Below are 20,179 nucleotides of genomic sequence, written 5' to 3' on the forward strand. Positions count from 1 at the left end.
CTGTATATCTAAATTCTAGAATAAATCTAGCAAAATGTGAACACCTATGTTAACTCGAGGACTTAACCCTGACAGTTAGGTGAACATTCTGCTAAGCTGAATTGGCTAAAGTCGGGTTCCACTCTGACGTAGTAAATGTATATTTGAATGATGAAGGAGAGTATAGCATAGTAGATATATACAATGCCTACACACGCTTCTTTTTGGCCCAGATAATAAACCGGATCTACTACTGTACAGCTTGCAAATTGATAAAGCAAGAACAAATCTACCGTCGATTCCAAAGGTACAAGTAATTAAACTGCACCTGATGAAGATTACTTTATCAATGAATGGATCAAGGCTCTATGTCGCCGTACGTGTATATATAAGGGAACTCAACATAGCTAGATCCCGCTCTTATTGAAGAAACGAAGAAGCTCCCAGCACGTACGTACGTGTATATGAAGCTGACATGGGCAGCAAAACAGATGTGTCTTTCTATCCGTAGTAGTATACACGCTATAATAATTCTAACAAACCATACAACAATAAAATTAATTAATTCAGTCTAGTACACATGTCGTTGACACGTTCTGACTGGTTTGGATGTTATTGGATTCATCTCGATCCACACGTGCTGAGGTGAAAAAGTTCCACTCCAATTCATCCTAACACATGTGGATAGATATGAATCCAACTACGTGCAAACAAGACCGTGCGGATATATATACGCACACCATGGCCAATCATTATTGGGTAACCTGTTTGGCTATTTGAATGAATCATGAGATGTGTTGATGTTCACAGGATCCAAGCCCCTTCAATAGTAGCTACATAGCTAACATACACTTTATTCCATGGACAGACAGAGACAACATCGAGATTCCAGAGCACACACAACGCAATGGATTAGTACGTCACGATCGTCCATCGTCGTCGTTTTACCCTCTAAATCAACATTAGCATCTATTTACCCTGACCTGACCCGCGACATTTTCGCACAGCTTGTACGTGACGCGAGTGATGTTACGTCGTTACGTACGGAGAGATAGACGACGACTGGTTGAGATCGTCTGGTGAGCTAGCTCTACGATCTGGCTAGCACTAGCTAGCTAGGTAGCCGCGCTGTCCTGCATCCTCTGGAGCAGCGCGGCGCGGAGGCCGTCGTCGTCGTCCTGCATCGGGGTTGCCACGTCAACCACGACGTCCTGCACGGTCATGCCGTTCACGCGGGTCACGCAGGCGTGCTGCACGTGGAGCTCCAGCGACCGGAGCGCGCTCATCAGCCGCGCGGGCGCGTGCGGGGCCGCGCTCGTCGCGCGCACCGCGGCCGCGTCGGGCCCCAGCATCCGCACCTCCACCACCTCGTCGGCGCCGCCGGCTCCCGGTCGTCCCTCATGAGCGCCGCAGGCGGTGGCCGCGGCTACGGGCTCCCACCTCGCCGCGGCGGCCCGCCTTGACTCGGCCTCGAGCCGCGCGATACGGTCGCGCAGCTCCGCGATGTAGGCGGCGGCGTCCGCGAGCAGGGAGGCCTTGTCCATGCGCGACACGGTGGGCACGGCGGCGCGGAGGTCGCAGAACCGGCGGTTCAGCTTCTCCCGGCGCTGGCGCTCGGCCTCCACGTGGCTGACGGTGGGGCCGTCTGGGCGGGGGCCGGGCTTCCGCCCCCGCCGCTTCCCGGGGCGCTGCTGCGCCGGAGCCTTGACGCTCAGCTCCGCCTGCGGCGGTGGCTGAGGAGGAAGCGGCTGCTCGTTGAGCTCAGAGTCCGGGGAGAGCGAGCTCCCCACGGGCCACAGGTCGTCCACGTCGTCGTAGCCCTTGTTCTTGGCCACGACGACCTCGTCGAGCAGCCATTGCTCGGGGACCTCACAGGAGGCGAACTCGATGACTGGGTGGCCGGCGTGGGAGAAGAAGGACGGTGGCGAGGGCGGGGAGAAGGAGGAGCACGGGGAGAGCAGGTCGTCCATTGTCAACCTCAAGTGCCAGCGTGGGTGTGCGGCACTGCTTGCCGGTAGTAGCATACAGGCTCTGTTTTATAGTGCCGGCGATACATTTGCATTTAGGACCTCGGCTACCTGCTTTTATTGCCAACAGGGAGGCTCCTTAGCCTGGCAGCTGGGGAAGTTGGGAGTTGGGAATGGGAAACTTTGCTTGTCCACCAGAATATACTTGAGCTGTGTTTAGTTGTAGGAATTTAGATTTTGGGGCTATTGTAGCACGTTCGTTTTTATTTGTCAAATAGTGTTCAAACATGGACTAATTAGGCTCAAAACGTTCATCTCGCAATTTTCCACCAAACTGTGCAATTAGTTTTTCTTTTCGTCTACATTTAATGCTCCATGCACGGGCCACAAACATTCGATGTGACAGGTACTGTAGCAACTTTTTGGAAGTTGGGGTGAAACTAAACAAGGGCTTGATATACGAATACAACACCACGGTGAGAACGTGACAGGAGTTGGTCAAACAATAAACTATACTCCGGTTCGTCTCAAAATAAATTAAGTTACAGTAGCTATGTACATAGACAAGCACTTGTCTAGATATATAGCTAAAAATTAATTTATATTGGAACAGAGGAAGTATACAATAAATCACTAACATTCTTTTTGCAACGTGAAACTTATTTTCTAAATTGTACGCTTTTCTATAGAAAATAAATTTATTTTTGTGAAATTATTGCGTGAATCCCATAAAATTCTTATATTGTAAGGGGGGGGGGGTAAGTTGTTGGTAAATTGATAATGGAAATGCTAGACCACATACACATGAAAATGAGCAAAACATTAGGTAATGTTTCTTGTTAGATCATCACGATCGAATGGATCTAGTAGTTTGTTGCCCCCCCCCCCCCCCCAACCCCCCAATCAATGACCCCTCCAACCGAGCCTCTAGTCATCCCACCGCTGTCATCGATGATCTACAGAGAAGACGAAAAAAACCCTCCTCCTAAACACCACCCAGCCATCTTGGCGCTACCACCGAAGATCCTTAGAGAAGATGGAAACCCTCCTCCTTTAAACCTATCACAAACTTTCTTGTCGACAACAAATAGGCATCAGTCACATGAAAAATCTCATGACTAATGGTGTATAGGAGATGTTAGAGTGTGTCACACATGAGAGCTCACGTCTAGGATTGACCTATCACCTCCTGTGACCACGAGACGTTCCAGGTTTAATTTCCTGACCATTACTATGATGGGCGCACTGCTTGTTATAGTTCGTAGAAAATATGGTCTACCTGGTTATACTCACGAGCCGGTGCCAAACCAGGTGCACGCACATCTACAAGATCCCACTATGAACAAAATCCTAATCTCAATTAAAAAAAACTAGCTTGATGGGTGCGTGAGAGCTAACCCACATATACATTGATGGTTCTCCATCCCCATTGATCTTTGGTATGAGACTAATAAATCTAACAAGAGGCGTGAGAAATAATAACCCAACAAACAAAACTAAGGTCAATGGATGTGCATGTATTCTGAAATCAATCTCCCCCAAGCTAGTCTTTTTCTTGCCAGCTATTTGTGGATCCACCTGTTCGTGTGTTTACACTAGCTAGCTAAAGTCGGTCAAGAGCAAAGTCTACTAGCAGAGACACACGGAACGTGCGAAATCACCGGCCAAAGCGCTATCGCTGTCGTCGCACGCGTACATGCGGCGTACACAGTCCTATTCTTCGGAACTATTTCAACAGTATTTTTCAATAAATAAATAATATTTTTCTCTCATAATAAATTAACATCAGTCTCAACATAAATCAAATTTTAGCGAAACTAACCGGGGGAGTATCGAATAGTAGGGACTGCGTACGTACGCACGCAGACATTTATGACCAGCAGGTGCGCCTCTTTGTGCATGTAGAAATTTGAAATATATATATATATATATATATATGTGGCCCTTTCTTTTTTCCGGGTTTGTGGAAAATATTACTATATGCGGTGGACCATGCATGCATGTGTTAAATCTTTTGGGCAGGATATGTATGCTCGAAAAATCGTTGTGCATGCATTGCATAGTGTTTATGATGCCTGATCGAGGAGGTCGTTGGGTCGCTTTCAGAACAAGACGTAGTACTCCTCTCTGTATCTGTAGTAGTACTCTACCTCTACGTGGGGGCCGGGCTCGCTTTGGGCGACGCGGCGGATCGAGGGGGCGCAGGGGGCGCCAGGCGTCGGTCCAAACCACACCACGGCGCTGGCCGTACGTGGTCCTCGTACGGCAGAACACCGGCCGGTGACGCCCTAGCTTGCGCGTCCACAACACAGCAGGATCCTGCCGGCCGGCGTAGCCGCTAGTACCTAGTACGTATAGCTCCCGGCTCATGTTTCGCGCTCTCGATCGATGGATATCTGCCGCTAGCTATAGCTGCTCATTCATTCGATCCGCCTCGTGGCGCCCGGGCCTCTCGATCGCGCTACCGTACGGCAGCGCCACCGCCTACCGTGCCCGGCCCCGGCCGCGCGCCCGGCGTACCGCGTACACGCATACGTATACTGTAGTACATACACATGCGGCGACTTGCTTGTTGCAAACATGCTGCTGCACGGCCAGCAATGCAGCGGCGGACCAGACGCCGGACGGCCGAGGCAGAGACTAATAAATCACCTTGCCAGAAGGGTTCCTGGGCACGCGTAAGGCTGGACGAAAAACTCGAAGCTCGTTAGCTCGCTCGATTCGTGGCTGGCTCGGCTCGACTCGTTATGATAACGAGCTGAGCCGAGCTAAGATTTTAGCTCGTTAGTTATAACGAGCCAACTCGAGCCAGCTCGCAAGTCGGTCGCGAGCTAAACAAGCCAAGCTTTCAGGAAAAAAAAAGTATCAAAACGCATATTAGTTTTTGTATTACTTCATGTCTTGCACTTTACAATTGACTGGTAACTGATCTAGACCCTATAAATTGACTGGTAACTGGTCTAGATGTATTTCTTTTATATTATTATTATTCTCAAACTTTAGATAAATGCAAATATTATATTTTATGTATTTTTTATACCTGGCTCACGAGCTTAACGAGCTAGCTCAAGCTTTTAACAAGTCGAGCCAAGCTGGCTTTTTAGCTCGTTAGGATAACGAGTCAAGCCGAGCTAGCCTTGTTATCTTAACAAGTCAGAACGAGCTGAGCCAGCTCGTTATCCGGCCTTAGGCACGCACCACGGCACCAGGCACCACGTACATTTTTTTTTGCTAGTCCTCAACAGTCTAGGCCCCGAGCGTACCTGCCCCCAGCGGCGGATCCACAGGGGGGGCTGGGGGGGCTCCAGCCCCCCCTAATTTCTTGATTTCAAGCCTAATCACTGTAGTAAAAGCTTAATTTCACCCTTAAATCTTCATGCAAATCAATATCTCCATTGTTTTAGCCCCCCCTTATCCCGCATCGTGCATCCGCCACAGCCTGCCCCATGCGTACATGCGTCATTGCAGGCCATTGCTCACGGATTTTCTTTTCGAAACAGACACACACAGGGCAGCGCGACGACGTTGGATGGACGATCATGGACGGAGATGCTGCTGGACCTTCCAAGGGAACGCGACGACGTTTTTTTTATTAATTAATTTCGTATACCTCTTCCCATATACAAGATTCTCTAGTTTTTAAGCGATACATGCATATACTATCTACCCCCTATGCCTCTCTCTAGCTCCAGGTGGAATAAAAAAAGGTGTCATCCTAACGCCATCTCTCTAACGTCAGCTACACCTTCTTTTTTAGACAATGGAACAAAATATCCGGTTTCATCCTCACCGTAGAGGAATCAGACCAACTTATTATATTACAATCCAACTCTTTTAGGACTGTTATAAAATTCTGACAAAATAAACTCAATACCCATTTCTAAATTGTGAAGGCCATCCAAAAGACACAGAGAGGCTCAATGCCGTGGTCTCCAGATTACGGCAAGCCCCCAACATGAGCGCTTGTTGGTTTTCACACTGTTGCAACTGGGCCTAGAACCGAAGCCAGTGCGACTCCCTGAATAGAGCCTGCAAAAGAGATTTGGGTTGATATTTGTCAAAAACAACTTCATTACGTGTTATCCAGATTGACCATAAAATGGCAGATGCACCAGTCAGTAGAAGGGATCGTAAAGTTTTATCTTTCCAAGAATACCAATCATTAAATAAGTTTAGGGTATTTCGAGGTGGTTTAATTCCTAGTACCGTATGGACTGATCTCCACAAAAATATGGCATGTGAACATTGAAAGAAAAGATGTTGAATGCATGGTTTCAGGTTTGCTACAAAAACAGCATGACCTATCTCCATTCCAATTCCTTCTTGCTAAATTATCCTTGGTGAAGATAACACCTCTTTTAAAGAACCAAAGAAAGATTTTAATCTTCAAAGGTATCTTAAGCCTCCAAACTACTTTGTGAAACTTTTAACCCATTACAAACAAGGTGACTGTACATTGAGTTTACTGTGAACAAACCTGATTTTTGTAATCGCCACACGAAAACATCATTACCATGTTGCAGATTAATATTAGCCACCCTTGCTACTATGTGATTCCTTCCCACCAATGCTCTTCTAAACTCTACATTAATAGGAACTACGCTTAATACATGTGCAACCTTTGCTTCTTTTCTAAGAACAATATTGAACATGATTGGGTATTGGGCTTTCAACGGTCGGTTTCCTAGCCAAGTATCTTCCCAGAACCGGATTTGGGTACCATCTTTTAACCCAAGAGTACCCAATTATTGTTCAGAGGAATTGAAACAACTTAAAATCGTTTCCGATCCTGTGTCATGTCATAAACTAGGCCACCTTCAACTACTACTTGGTTCTATATTCATGCAAATTATATCGGTAATGCTATGATTAGGGCGTCCGTCCGGGCGTGTGCATCCGGACGCCCCTGTTCCTGGGCCTGCGCAGCGACCGGGTCCAATAGGCAATCAGCCTGTGAATTCCCTCTACACTCTCTCCTCCATCTCTACCCTGCAACATAATCCAATCGACCAAAATCCCCATTCGCTTTCGATCGTCGTGGCTTCACCGCATCGGACGCCCGCCCCACTCCGCCTCGCCGCTGGGCACCGCTTCTGCCACCACGTCACGCCAACTCCTCCTACATAACCTCGTTAGCGCCCGTCCCACTCCGCCTCGCCCACTCCTTCTACAGAACCTCGTCGACGCCGGCATGGTCGACAAGTCAAACATCTTTAGTGGCGCGGAGGACGGCAACGACGACTTCCTTCGGGCACTCATCAACGCGAAATTCCCTGGCAGGGACCTCGACCGCGGCGTACGGAAGCTCCTAGCCGTCGCGGAGCTCTCCTTCGCTGGTGTGCCCACGCTGCTCGGGTACCTCGTCCAAGAAGCAAGGTGACCTTGCGCAGCGCATGTTGCAAGCTTGTGTTTCAAGTGTTTCATCTTGATGTTGCAAAAATAGAACGTGATATTACACATGTTACAATGGCTATACATGTATGCTTCAAGTTTTTGTTCCAAATGCTTCATCTGTTTTTTCAGACGTTCGTTGTAAGTGTTTCGTGTGGATGTTGCATATGTTTCACATGTATGTTGCAAGTGTTTTATCTGGACGTTACACGAGTTTTCAAGTGTTTTGCAAGTGTTTCAGACGCATGTTGCCAATGTTTCAGTTGTTTCGTACGCATGTTACATGTGTTTTATCTAAATGTTTCAAAAGTAGATTGGGATGTTGTACATGTTACAATGTGACCCACCCTGCCACAACCGCCTGCTGCAATTGCTGGGGCGCCGTGCATGCTTGTGGGGGAGTGGAGGGATGGAGTGCTGCTCGGCAATGGGCGCGAGAAGTGGGGGCTCAGTTTCCTGGGAGCAGCAGCGCCGGGCGCAGAAACGGACGGCGGCCATGGGCATCCGGACGTGGGCGTCCCTCCGGACGTCCGGACCCTTGCAGTGCTGATATTATATTGGGTATATGTCCCAAAAAAATATTATTATGGGATTCGTGGTGGTCAAAATTTATTAAGTTTGACTAGGTTTGTAAAATATATTAGCAATATTTGTATCTTTAAATAAGTTTTTATGAAAATATTTGTATCTTCAAATAAATTTCGGCGATTCATCTAATCTAATGATACTAATTATGTAACATAAATATTAATATATATTTGGTCAAAGTAAAAAGTTTGATTTCTTGAAAAGTGAGGGTGATATTTTTTTTATGAGATGGAGGGAGTATACGTGAAGAAGCTAGCGGATCGGTAGCTTTGTTGTTTTAGGAGGTATTTGCAGTTAGAGCGACGTGACGGTGCCTAGGTACCTTCGTTGTCTTAATTAGACGGGCTAGCCGATCACAGCTCCGATGATCCGACAACACAGACAAGGCGAATAATGTGAGACTAGGATCTCGGCCGGGTGGGTTGCTCATCTTGCGGCTTGCGCGACGACTTTGCACGCCTGGCTCAGCGGATACCTCACCTGCCGCCGGCGCCCGGCGGAGGCGCGCGTGCCGTCCCCAATACTCATCTCTACACTCTTGCGTTCGTGCTAGACACGGCATTAGCTAGCTAGCTAGCCAGCAAGCGCGCTCAATGCAAAGAAACGCTGAGCTATATCGGTAGGTGAATCTATGGGTGGCTGGATCTCGATGGAGATTAATTAACTACGCTAGCTGTTTTACCGATGCTAAATAAGCCAAAATGTCACGATCATGATAACTTGAAAAGACAAGCACCTGTCTGTGTCGATCGAGTTCAGGCGATCGAGAGGGATGCGGCAACTTGCGCGCGCCTGTCGCTCCCAAACCATTACTAGTTAGGAGTACGAGTTAGTAGTAGTTGATTGAGCGTTTTGTTTTGTTTGTTATAAAAAAAACTTTTGTTTTGTTGCTCTTGATCGTTTTCCATACCCGCAACCTCGCAAAGAAGAGAAGGCTACGAGATTGCGGAGCCAAGAGATGAGCGGAGCGGGATCGCCGGGGAGCTGTATCTACGTTCCACACGTCTGCAATCGATCTAACCAAATATTTTTTTTAGAAAGGATCATAAAAGCTTTGCCGCGATTTCTATTAAACGAAGAAAAAAAAAGGCAAGTGATGCCAGCCTAGTTTTTTGAATACAAACTCAGCCAGAAAAACCATAGATCCAACCAAATATAAAAGTGACGCTGATAGGAGTAGAATATAAAGTGACGCTATTAAATAGTGTTGTAAACTGATTACGGGCCTAAACTGACTGATGAACCAAACAATGTATAGTACTATGTACTCGCGTAGGAAAGTATGCTTGGTCTTTCAGCTCAATCAACCATCCACTCGAGTTATTTCGCAACAATCGTTTCAAGGGGTTGGTAGGTAACAGTCTAGTGTCTAGTCTATACGGTGTCATCTCAACAAGCTGCTTAATTCCTTCTGTTCCAAATATAGAAAGCATATACCTGGATTTTTTTTTTTTAAAAACAACCCAGGCTTCCATAAAACACTTACTTGTCTCGGCTCCTCGATGCACTATAGCAAAAAACACTTTCTGTCTCTCTTCTCAAAATGAATTAGAGCCATTGATATCAACTACACCCGAGCTCGGCCGTTTTTGTCGCGCCGCCATTGATTACATTACACAAAAATAAAGCTTCATTCTACTTCTTCTCTTCTTAGCAGGCGCACCCGAGCTCAGCCATTTTTGTCACGCCGCCACCCCCTACCGTCACGCCGCCAACCGTGGCTGCCTGCCCCGCGTGCCCTGTGCGTTGGCCGCCATTGTTTTTTTGGATTTTTTTTATTATGCTACTAACATATGAGTCCAAGTGTTAGTGAGACATAGAGAGAGGGAGGTGGAGTTGTACCAAACACTTTGTCGAAACTAGATCCACGGTGGAGTTGCTCCACGGTGGATCTAAGTGAACCCTAGATCCAGATTCACTTTTTTCAGTGGTGGACCTCTACCAAATAGGCCATTAAAATACAAAGAGCATTGTGGCCTCGGCAAAACATCTTGCCTATGTAAGATATATGTTTCCTGTCTAGGAGTAGGTGAGACGACCAAAATTAATTATTTTCCACACTTTTTTCATATTTATTTAAGAGAATCATGTTCATTTTTTAATCGTTAACAAACATGCATGCTCGTGCGTTGCAATAGGATACGTAAAACTTGTTGCGTTCACCTAGACGACCTGTGGCTTGGAGATTTATTCAACAATCCATTATGTGTTTCAATTTATCTTGGAATCGAACTTCTTACAGTGGCTGGATATGTGCTGCTCTAACTCGTTTAGGTATGACAACCTTAGAGATTATGGTCGTATCATGCATCCAATTTATCTGAGGATTGGACTCCAAACCATGCCTAAATTCTCTCAGCGAGAGAGTGAGAGTGAGGGAGAGAGAGTGAGAAAGAGAGAGAGAGAGAGAGAGAGAGAGAGAGAGAGTGGTGAACCATGAAAACACTCTATATTCCAATTTGTTTTGGAATTGAACTTTGCCTCATGTGGAACCAAACTTTGGAAAAAAAATCTGGCAAAAGGCCCACCAAAGTTGGCCAACCGAAGTTTAAGCCTGAGCCAACCACTCCTGGTCGTGTGATGGGGTTTTTTTGGGACACGTGGCTTCCATCCAAGGTGGATCTGCACGGAGGTTGGGTGCAGGGGTTTGTACCCAAATTTTTTTTTCCATCCAAACACCCCGTGATTTGAGAGTTGTACTTGATGTTGTGATGGTGCAGCCAGTAGTGGTAATGGACGCGGCTCATCATAGCATCCAGGTTGTTTGCCCTTACTTCTTTCTCTCACGGCTATAGATAGGAGTCTGAGGTTCCATTTGTTCTTTTGTTGCTGCTACTTCTCTGATAGTTAGTTTTTTTAAGAGCACACACCGTCACAACTTGCTTTTTTTAAGAGCACACACCGGCACTTGAACTTCTAATTCGAGGAGTGCTGGCCACGACTCCAAGCATAAGATTTAAGATCGATTACATCGAACAGTTGACTCTCGATCATGCTGCTGGCAGATCAGAGTACACTGCGTAAAAAACGATATTTAGCAATGGTTCGAATTTTTTGTAGAGGCGGCTGGTGATGGAGCCGTCCCTACAGTGACGTGCTCGGGTGCCCAGACACCAACCGTCCATACAAATGGAACAGCAGGGGCGGCTGGTGATACGAGCCGCCCCTACAAATGGGTCTCATTTGTAGGGACGGCTCAATCACCAGTCGTCCCTAGAGTTGCTATTTGTAGGGGCGGCTGGTGATTGAGCCGCCCCTACAAATGCCCCCGTATATATAGCTCCGATTTATAGGGGCGGCTCAATCACCAGCCGCCCCTACAAATGACCCACATATAAAACAGCTGCAGCACCTTCTTCCTCCTCGGGTCACTTACTCGAACCCGTGAAAGAAAGGTAGGGAGACCTTGGGCACCTCCCAAAAATTGCTCTACTAAGGAGGGAAGGTTTTGGTCTCAAATTCTTTGGTGGAGAGGTTGTAGAATGTAAGAAAATGCTATTCCACACTTTTTTTTTTGAAGTTTTAATGGTTGGTTAGTGAGTAATTAGAGTTTTCTTTTTCTCTCTCTTCTATGGTGCTTGAGCTACTTATGAAGCAAATTAGACCCAAGTTTTAAATGTACTAGGGTAAATTAGGGAGGGGAACAAGATCATACCCTTATTTGGTCCATGTTTCTTGATTTTAGTGAACAATTAGTTAGTTTTATGCATGTTTCATGTGCATGTAGATCTAGATCTAGGGTTTGGTTTTTTTATTAATTTTGTTTTTGTGAATTTATGTTTGATAAAATTGAACTAGGGTTTGTATGAAAGATATTGGGTAAAGTATAATTGTTGCTAATTGTTGTCTTTGAAATTATTTATTATAATCAATAAACATGTATTTTAATTATTTATGGATAAATGGGCCATTAATTAATTTTTCTCTACCATGGTGTGTTTGTATGCTTCATGTAATTATATTAGATTTATATTCATATATATCTGAAGTATATACAATTATTCTCAAGTAATTATTAATTTGATTCATTTTTATATATATCTGAATAAGTAGTCCTTTAATGCTTGTTTTGTTGTTATTGTAAAAGATGGAGTACAGAAACTCTTGGATGTATGGTTCGTTAAGGTTCAAGGTAGGTTTTCGTGAAGAGGTGGATAAATTTATTGAAGCCGCAAAGAAGCATGCAATGACTTTGAAAGAGAATAAGGATATAATTATTTGCCCCTGTAAAGATTGCAAGAACCGTATAGCATGGACAGATGTGACCATCAAGAGATCATATTTGATTATGCGAGGATTTGTTGAGGACTACACAGTGTGGATTCATCATGGTGAAACGGTTATTGTTAACGACGAGGATAAGGAGGAATACGACGACGAAACTATAGAATCTCTATCCCAATATTCAGCAGAGCTTGATGCACGAATAGATTTTGAGTTTGGCAATGAACAAGGTGGTGATGCTGGTGGTTGGGATGGTAACAATGAAGCTGGTGCCAATAATGATGGTGGAACATGTGTCGGGGATGAAGATAATTTGGAGGACATGATTCGAGCCCTTGGACCAGAGATTTTACTAAATAGCCCAAAAGGTCTAGAAAATTTGAAAAGGGTGACAAAAGCATTGAAGGAGACTGTGTATGGTGTTGAAAAGGGTTGTCCGACACATTGAACATTGTTACATTTTGTGCTTGAGCTGCTCATCCTGAAGGCTAAGTATGGCTGGTCAGACTGTAGTTTCAATAATCTATTGCATCTCCTGTCATGGGTGCTGCCACAACCAAACTCAGTTCCTACCAACACATACCAAGCGAAGAAGGTCATAAGTCCATTGACAATGGGGGTTGAAAAAATCCATGCATGCCCCAACCACTATATACTTTTTCGTGGCGAAATGTTCAAGTCACTGGATAAATGTCCCCGGTGTGGGACCAGCCGGTACAAGAACAATGACCTTTACGGTGGGGACGAAGCCTCCACGGAGAAAAAGAGGAATAAGAAGGGTACAAAAAAGGTGGTACAAGAATCTCAGCCCCCAGAGGACACTTCATTAGGCAACAATGCAAAGCAAAGAAGAATTCCTGCCTTGGTAATATGGTACCTGCCAGTGACCGATCGCTTGAGATGTATCTTTCTAAACCCTAAAGAAGCCACACTCATGACATGGTGGGATGATGAGCGTAAGGTGGGTGATGATAAGATTGCACACCCGGCTGATTGTAGTCAGTGGTAAAGGTTTGATGAGAAGCACAAAGAATTCAGCGATGACCCAAGGAATATACGGTTTGGCTTGAGCACCGATGAAATGAATCCCTTCAATGAGAGGATGAGCGACCACAACACTTGGCCAGTGATCTTGACCATGTACAACATCCTAACATGGTTGTGTCAGAAGAGAAAGTACCTTCTCACTATTCTTATTTCTGGCCCTACACAACCAGGCATTGATATAGACGTGTTCCTCGAGCCTTTGATGCAAGAAATGGAGAGGCTATGGAGGCATAGGGAGCAGATGTACGATGCATTCTAAAAGGAGGACTTCATATGTAGAGCAATAATATTTGTTACTACCAATGATTACCCCGCGCTGTTTGCTTTGTTTGGACAGATCAAAGAGAAGACGGGATGCTTGATTTGCTTGGATGGTACTACATGGGTGTACCTGGATGCATCCAAGAAAATAGTTTACCTAAAAAACCGACGCTTCTTAAAGACAAGTCACAAGTACCGCAGCAAATTGTTCTTTAGATTTTATGACAACGCCCTGGAGATTGAACCCCCTCTAGGGAGACATCATATCGGAGAACACGTGTACAGAATGGTGAAAAACATACGCGTCGTCTATGGAAAGAAGAATCCGAATGGGACTAACAGAGATTGAAGCACATCTCCTGTCGAAGGCGTACCTTTCAAAAAACAATCGATCTTCTTTCAGTATCTGCCTTATTGGCCAGACTTGGAGGTCCCCCATGCCATTGATGCTATGCACGTGCAGAAGAATATTTTTGATAGTCTCATTGCAACCTTGATGGACACAGGCAAGTCAAAGGATGGTATGAAAGCACGGAAAGACATGGTGCAGCTAAACGTGATGCCACAGCTTCACCCGGTACCTGAGGCTAATGGAAAATACACTCTGCCCGCGGCGTGCTTCAACCTAACACCAGACGAGAAGAGAGCTATATGCACTTTCCTGAGGGGGGTCAAAGTCCCGACTGGGTTTTCAGCAAATGTGAAGAAGCTAGTATCGATGAAGGACTTTTCAATAACACACTGCAAGGCTCACGATTGCCATGTGATGCTAACAGTGTTTCTACCTATTGCAATCAGGGCTATAAAGCCAGAGTTCTTGAAAATAGCCATCACCTGCATGTGCTACTTTTTTTTGAAGATCTCACAGAAGACGTTTGGTAAGCAAGAGCTGAGTGACCTACATGAATTTGTGGTGGAGACACAAAACCAACTAGAGATGTGTTTACCTCCTGTTTTTTTTATATAATGCCACATCTGATGATTCACATGGTTCATCAGATACAGGCTGGGCCCTTGCTACTTGCATGAAATGTGGTCCTACGAGCGGTTCATGTTGGTTCTAAGTCGATACGTGCATAATCGAGCATACCTAGAGGGCTCCATGATAGAGGGTTACAGTACTGAAGAAGTCGTCGAGTGCTGTCAAGAGTACCTAAAAGTACAGAAAGGGATTGGTAAACTCGATTCTCATCACAAGGGCAGGCTGGCTGGAAAGGGCACCAGTGGTAGAAAAGTGTTCATCGACCATAGTTACAAAGAGGTGAGTCGGGCGCATTACAGTGTCTTGCAGAGTACACAACTGATGCAATCGTACATTGATGAACACTTGGCTATCATTATGGTGGAGAGAAATGGCCGTTCGAATGATTGAGTCATGAAACAACACAAGCAACGACTAACTACATGGTTGAAAGACCAAAACATACCGCCTGGAGAAACTATAGACTCTATTACCATCAGTTGGTTGGCGAAGGAGCCATTGAGACAAGTGACATCTTGGAATGCTTATGACATCAATGGGTATACATACTATACCCACGCAAAGGATAGTAACTATATGAACCAAAACAACGGTGTTCGAATAGAGGCTCTCGATGGATTGGGGCGAAAGATCCAATACTTTGGCATCATTGAAGAGATATGGAAACTTGACTATGGAAGGGATATAACGGTGGCCCTGTTTCGATGCCGCTGGATCAAACAACACCAATTAAACGAGATCAGATTGAGAGTCCTAGACCTCGAGAATCTAGGCTACCAAGATGACCCTTGGGTGCTCGCTTCACGTGTCGCACAAGTTTTCTATATGTCTGACCCACAAAGTAACCTCCCCCTGAAGAAGATGACAAAGCACGTGGTTGCCTCCGGGAAACAGCACATTATTGGAGTTGATGGTGTGGACGATGTTGAAGCTTACAATAACTACGATGAGATACCGCTATTCACAGACTTTCCTAAGAAGATCAGTGTTGTGGAAAAGAACCTCCCCAAAGACATATTACCATAGGAACGAAAAGGTGTCAAGGGGAAAGTCGTTATAGTGGGCTAGCTAGTTGTTGAACGTGGAGTGTTTGTGTAAGTGTGTGTTTGTAAGACTTTATTTTTGTATACGTGTGAGACTATATATTTATATACGTGTGTAAGACAACATATTTTTGTATGTGTATGAGACTACATTTATGCATGTGTGTGACTACCCTTTGCAACATACAGATGACTCTATTTGAACATCCACTCTATTACTACTAAAACTTTATGAAATCACTTAACACTTTATGAAATAAAGAAATGACCGAAATAAAAGTAGGAGATCTTGATGAGTTATACAACTTTTATATTCATCACCTTTACAGCTGAAATCATTTAGTGTTTGAAAATCATGTTTGAAGCTGTCATTTTCTGAAATTTAAAATTTGAATTGTTCAAAATTAGTGACAAAGATAGATGACTAGACTAAAATGATAGAGCATGATTTTAGAAAATTTTAGAAAAAAAACCATCACATTTGGAGTTAGTATGAGGGAGAAAAACTAGTTTCAAGTTTTAGCCACAGATTAAAAAGAGAAATCACACTTGTTCATCATTAATCATCATGAACAGTTGTGATTTTTTTAATCTCTAGGTAAAATTTGTAACTAGTCTTTCTCTCTCATACTAACTCCAAATGTGATGATTTTTTTCCTAAAATTTTCTAAAATCTTGCCCTATCAATTTAGTGTGTTGATTTGATCATTTTTTTCATTTGACAAAGTTTGAGCACTTCAAAATTTTAAATTTAAAAAAAATGACAAGTTTGAACGAGATTTTCAACCATTAAATGATTTCAGCTAAAAAAATGATGAATACCAAAGTTGTATAACTCATCAAGATCTACAACTTTTATTTTGATCATTTCTTCATCTGACAAAGTGATAGTAAATATTGTTCATAAATCAACATGTTTCTCGTATAGTTCATGAAACTATGAGTTATATGTGAATTTATGAACAATATTTGCTAATACTTTGTCACATGAAGAAGTGACCAAAATAAAAGTTGTAGATAGTGATGAGTTCAACAACTTTTATGTTCACGACTTTTATGGTTGAAATCATTTATGGTTTCAAAATCTCGTTTGAAGTTGCCATTTATTGAAATTCAAATTTTCAACTATTCAAATTTGGTCAAATGAAAATATGATCAAAATAAAAGTTATAGATATTGATGAGTTCTACAACTTTGGTATTCATGAGTTTTTCATCTGAAATCATTTACTCTTTCAAAATATTGTTTCAAGTTGAAATTGTTTGAATTTCAAAATTTGAATCATTCAAACAAAGTCACATGACAAGATGACCAAAATAAAAGTTGTACATGTTGATGAGTTATACAACTTTTATGTTTACAACATTTTCATTTTATTTCATTTAATGTCATAAAATTATAGTCGAAGTTTTAAAATTCAAATTTTTAATTTTTGTTTTTTTGTTTTCTATATTGTTTTGACTACAATTGTTTATATATATTTCTTCATATCTAGAATAATACAAAATATTATATTTGTGCATATACACAATTGTTTTTGTATTACTTTGTGTTTTTATGATATAAAAAATATAGAATTAATAATTTAAAAAAATAAAAAATATTTGTAGGGGCGGTTGGATTAGAAACCGCCCCTACAAATGCATTTGTAGGGGCAGCTGGATCAGGAACCGTCCCTACAAATTCATTTGTAGGGGCGGCTGGATCAGGAACCGCCCCTAGAAATCGTCCCGAGTATAAATACAAGGGCGCATGGGTGTTAGCCTGTTGGGCGCTGTCTTCTTCCTCCGACGTCATTAGGATGCCCCGCCGACACCGCCTCCCAGACCTGTCCCGACGACCGCACCCCCTCCCCGCACCCGCGCGCCTACTCCCCGCCCTAGGGTGTCCGACCGGCCGGCGGTGCTTGGGTTTCCGACCTTGAGGTGCCGCGGTGCACCTAGCTGGCGGCACACCCGCGCGCCCCATCTCCGCACCCGCGCGCCCCCTCCCCGCACCCGCGCCCCCTCCACCGGCGTCCGCGCTCCTCCACCGCCATCCACGCACCTCCACCAGCATCTGTGCCCTCTCCACCCGCACCTGCGCCCCCTCCACCGGTGTCCGTGCCCCCTCCATCGGCCTCCGCTTATCTCTACCGGCGTCCGCACTCCTTCCCGTGCTCCACCGGCGTCCGCACACCTCCACCGTGCGTCCGCGCACCTCCACCGGCGTCGATCAGCAAACATCGGCTTTCCCGGTCAGTCTATCTGTCTTATCTCTGACAGTTACTGCATACATTGTGTTGAAAGCCAAAAGTACTATGTGCTCACTGGAATATGTTAGGAAAAGAAATCTATTATCCGCTGTTTCTTTGCACTGCATAAAGGATGATACCTAGAAACAAAACGTCCATAGTATAGGTCCGCAATGTTCTTGCATCGTTCTTGTGTACTACTTCTGTAGAACTGTGAAATGCTTTACAAGTGGAAGCCTCCTAGATTATAACTAAGAAATAAGATGTCTTAGTATACTTAACTCTTTGATTGATGACATTATTCGTCTATTCCTCCGAGGCTATTGCCTTAAAACTTATTTTGAAGGTTTGACTTTGCATTATTGTCAACAGTGTGGGAGTGATATGTGTGTTAGTCACCTAAAAACTCAGCAAGCAATTTGAAGTTGATATATTTGAGTTGTGTTTTCTGGCATGTCTCATTGGCATAATTCCGTTGTATACATGTAGTTTTCTGTCACTTAAAATTTGCTTTCTAGCATGCTGAACTCATGTGACTTGAAGATTACCCTCTTATATTATTCTATCCTTACCTTGGTCCAAATACAATGCATGCCAACATGGAATAGGTCTTGGAATACATGTAGCCATGTACTGTTGAATTGTATTATTATTACTAGTCCATGTGGGCAAGAGAAATTCTATTTTTTAGCATATAGACAGCCACAGGGAAATTTGGTATGCCTTGATGGATGCTTTGGTTGCAGTAGTAATCACAAACAATATCATATTCTTCTTTGTTCTCTGAATTCCTGATAATTGCCCAAGATAGCCTAGAAAAACTTATTAACCATGCCGAAGATGACCTAGAAAAACTTGTTAACCATGCCGAAGATAAGCTATATTCTTCGTTGCTCTCTATATTCAGTAATCACAAACAGTATTTGAGTTGCAGTTAACCATGCCGATATGGCCTAGAAAAACTTGTAAACGATAAACATCTTAACTTAATTGCACTTATAATAAATGAAATATCTTTACTGTTTTTTTTTTGAAACTTTGCCTCTGCATCCCTGTATTATGTATGGACTATGGATGTGAAACGTTTGAGAAGCACCTTAGAAGTTGACAAGTAACTTGGACTCACTGACCTGCTATGGTTGAGATACATCTAGTGCCGTGCGCTATGAATCATTTCTGCTCAGTCCTAAAATTTGCAATTTTCTAGCACTTTGCTGATCCCTCGTTCACTTCAAAATGAGCTCATTGTTTCATCTTGCGTTTGTCCAAATATAAGGCACCAACCAGGATACATCTACTATTGAATTGGTGAGTCCACATGCTTAGGAGCATAGAGTACGTTTTTATCATATGCTACTCTTATATCTAAATGAGTTATGTGATTTTGAGCTTATTGTTTCTCATTGGACTGCGAATAAGAAGCATGCAAACTTTAGTACTATTAGTTCTTTATTGCTTTGGTATTTCTAGAAATTTTGGTCATCTTTTTAGGTTGCAAGTAGTTTTATTTATTTATTAGTTGATTTCACTTGCATGTGTGTTGATACTGCTAGCTGCTGGCTACTACTACTACTCTACTAAACTACTACTACTCTACTCTACTCTACTCTACTGAACTACTACTACTCTACTTGCTACTGCTAGCTACTCCTACTCCTACTAGCTGCTTGCTGTTCCTGCTGCTCTTCTCTCATTTTCTACTCTCTGCAAATTTAAAATGCCTGAGGTGGTGGCTGCTTGCTGTGCTTGCTTGCCCACTACTTACTGAATTTTTTTACTCTACTTAACTACTGTTGCTGCTATGTCTCTACCTCACTCTGTTGACTCTACTTAACTACTGTTGCTGCTATGTCTCCACATCACTCTGTTGACTCTACTTAACTACTGTTGCTTCTATGTCTCTACCTCACTCTGTTGACTCTACTTAACTACTGCTGCTACTTACTGATTTTTTTACTCTTCTCTCTCATTTTTTGACTCTGTACTATGTCTCTACCTCTTTTGCGGTCTTCTAACTCTACTCTACTAAACTACTACTACTCTACTTGCTACTGAACTACTACTACTCTACTTGCTACTGCTAGCTACTCCTACTACTACTAGCTGGCTGCTACTCTACTCTCTTCCCTAGCTGCTGGCTGCTACTCTACTCACTTCCCTATACTACTAAGTGGCTGCTGCTCTATGTTTACCACATCTAAGTTACCAGATTTTGATCTACAGGGGTCTTCCAACCATGTGGTAGCAGTCAACTCCTATCCTCTATGTTTGGAAAGCAGCAGCTGCTTTTTTTACACCTTTTCCTCTCTATGTTTGTTAAGCAGCTGTTGCTTTTTTTTTGCCAAATCTCCCCTCTCCTCTCCTCTCCTTTGTTTTGCCGATGATGAAATTGTCTAAGTCTATACATTATATGGAATATGAGCTGATGATCAAGAACTTGTGAGGAACTTGGCATCATTAGCAG

The 20,179-nt window shown here is 43.7% G+C and overlaps 1 protein-coding gene across 1 annotated transcript; it reads right to left on the reverse strand.

Moving 5' to 3' along the window:
* Window positions 1-779: 779 nt before the first annotated feature.
* Window positions 780-2,051, reverse strand: LOC136546620 (transcription factor MYC2-like). The gene has a single exon (XM_066538588.1). It carries the CDS (start codon window positions 2,001-2,003, stop codon window positions 1,095-1,097), a length of 909 nt encoding a protein of 302 aa, XP_066394685.1. The 5' UTR covers window positions 2,004-2,051; the 3' UTR covers window positions 780-1,094.
* Between the last annotated feature and the right edge of the window lie 18,128 nt (window positions 2,052-20,179).

This window comes from Miscanthus floridulus, chromosome 3 (assembly GCF_019320115.1).
Source record: "Miscanthus floridulus cultivar M001 chromosome 3, ASM1932011v1, whole genome shotgun sequence".
Taxonomy (NCBI): domain Eukaryota; kingdom Viridiplantae; phylum Streptophyta; class Magnoliopsida; order Poales; family Poaceae; genus Miscanthus; species Miscanthus floridulus.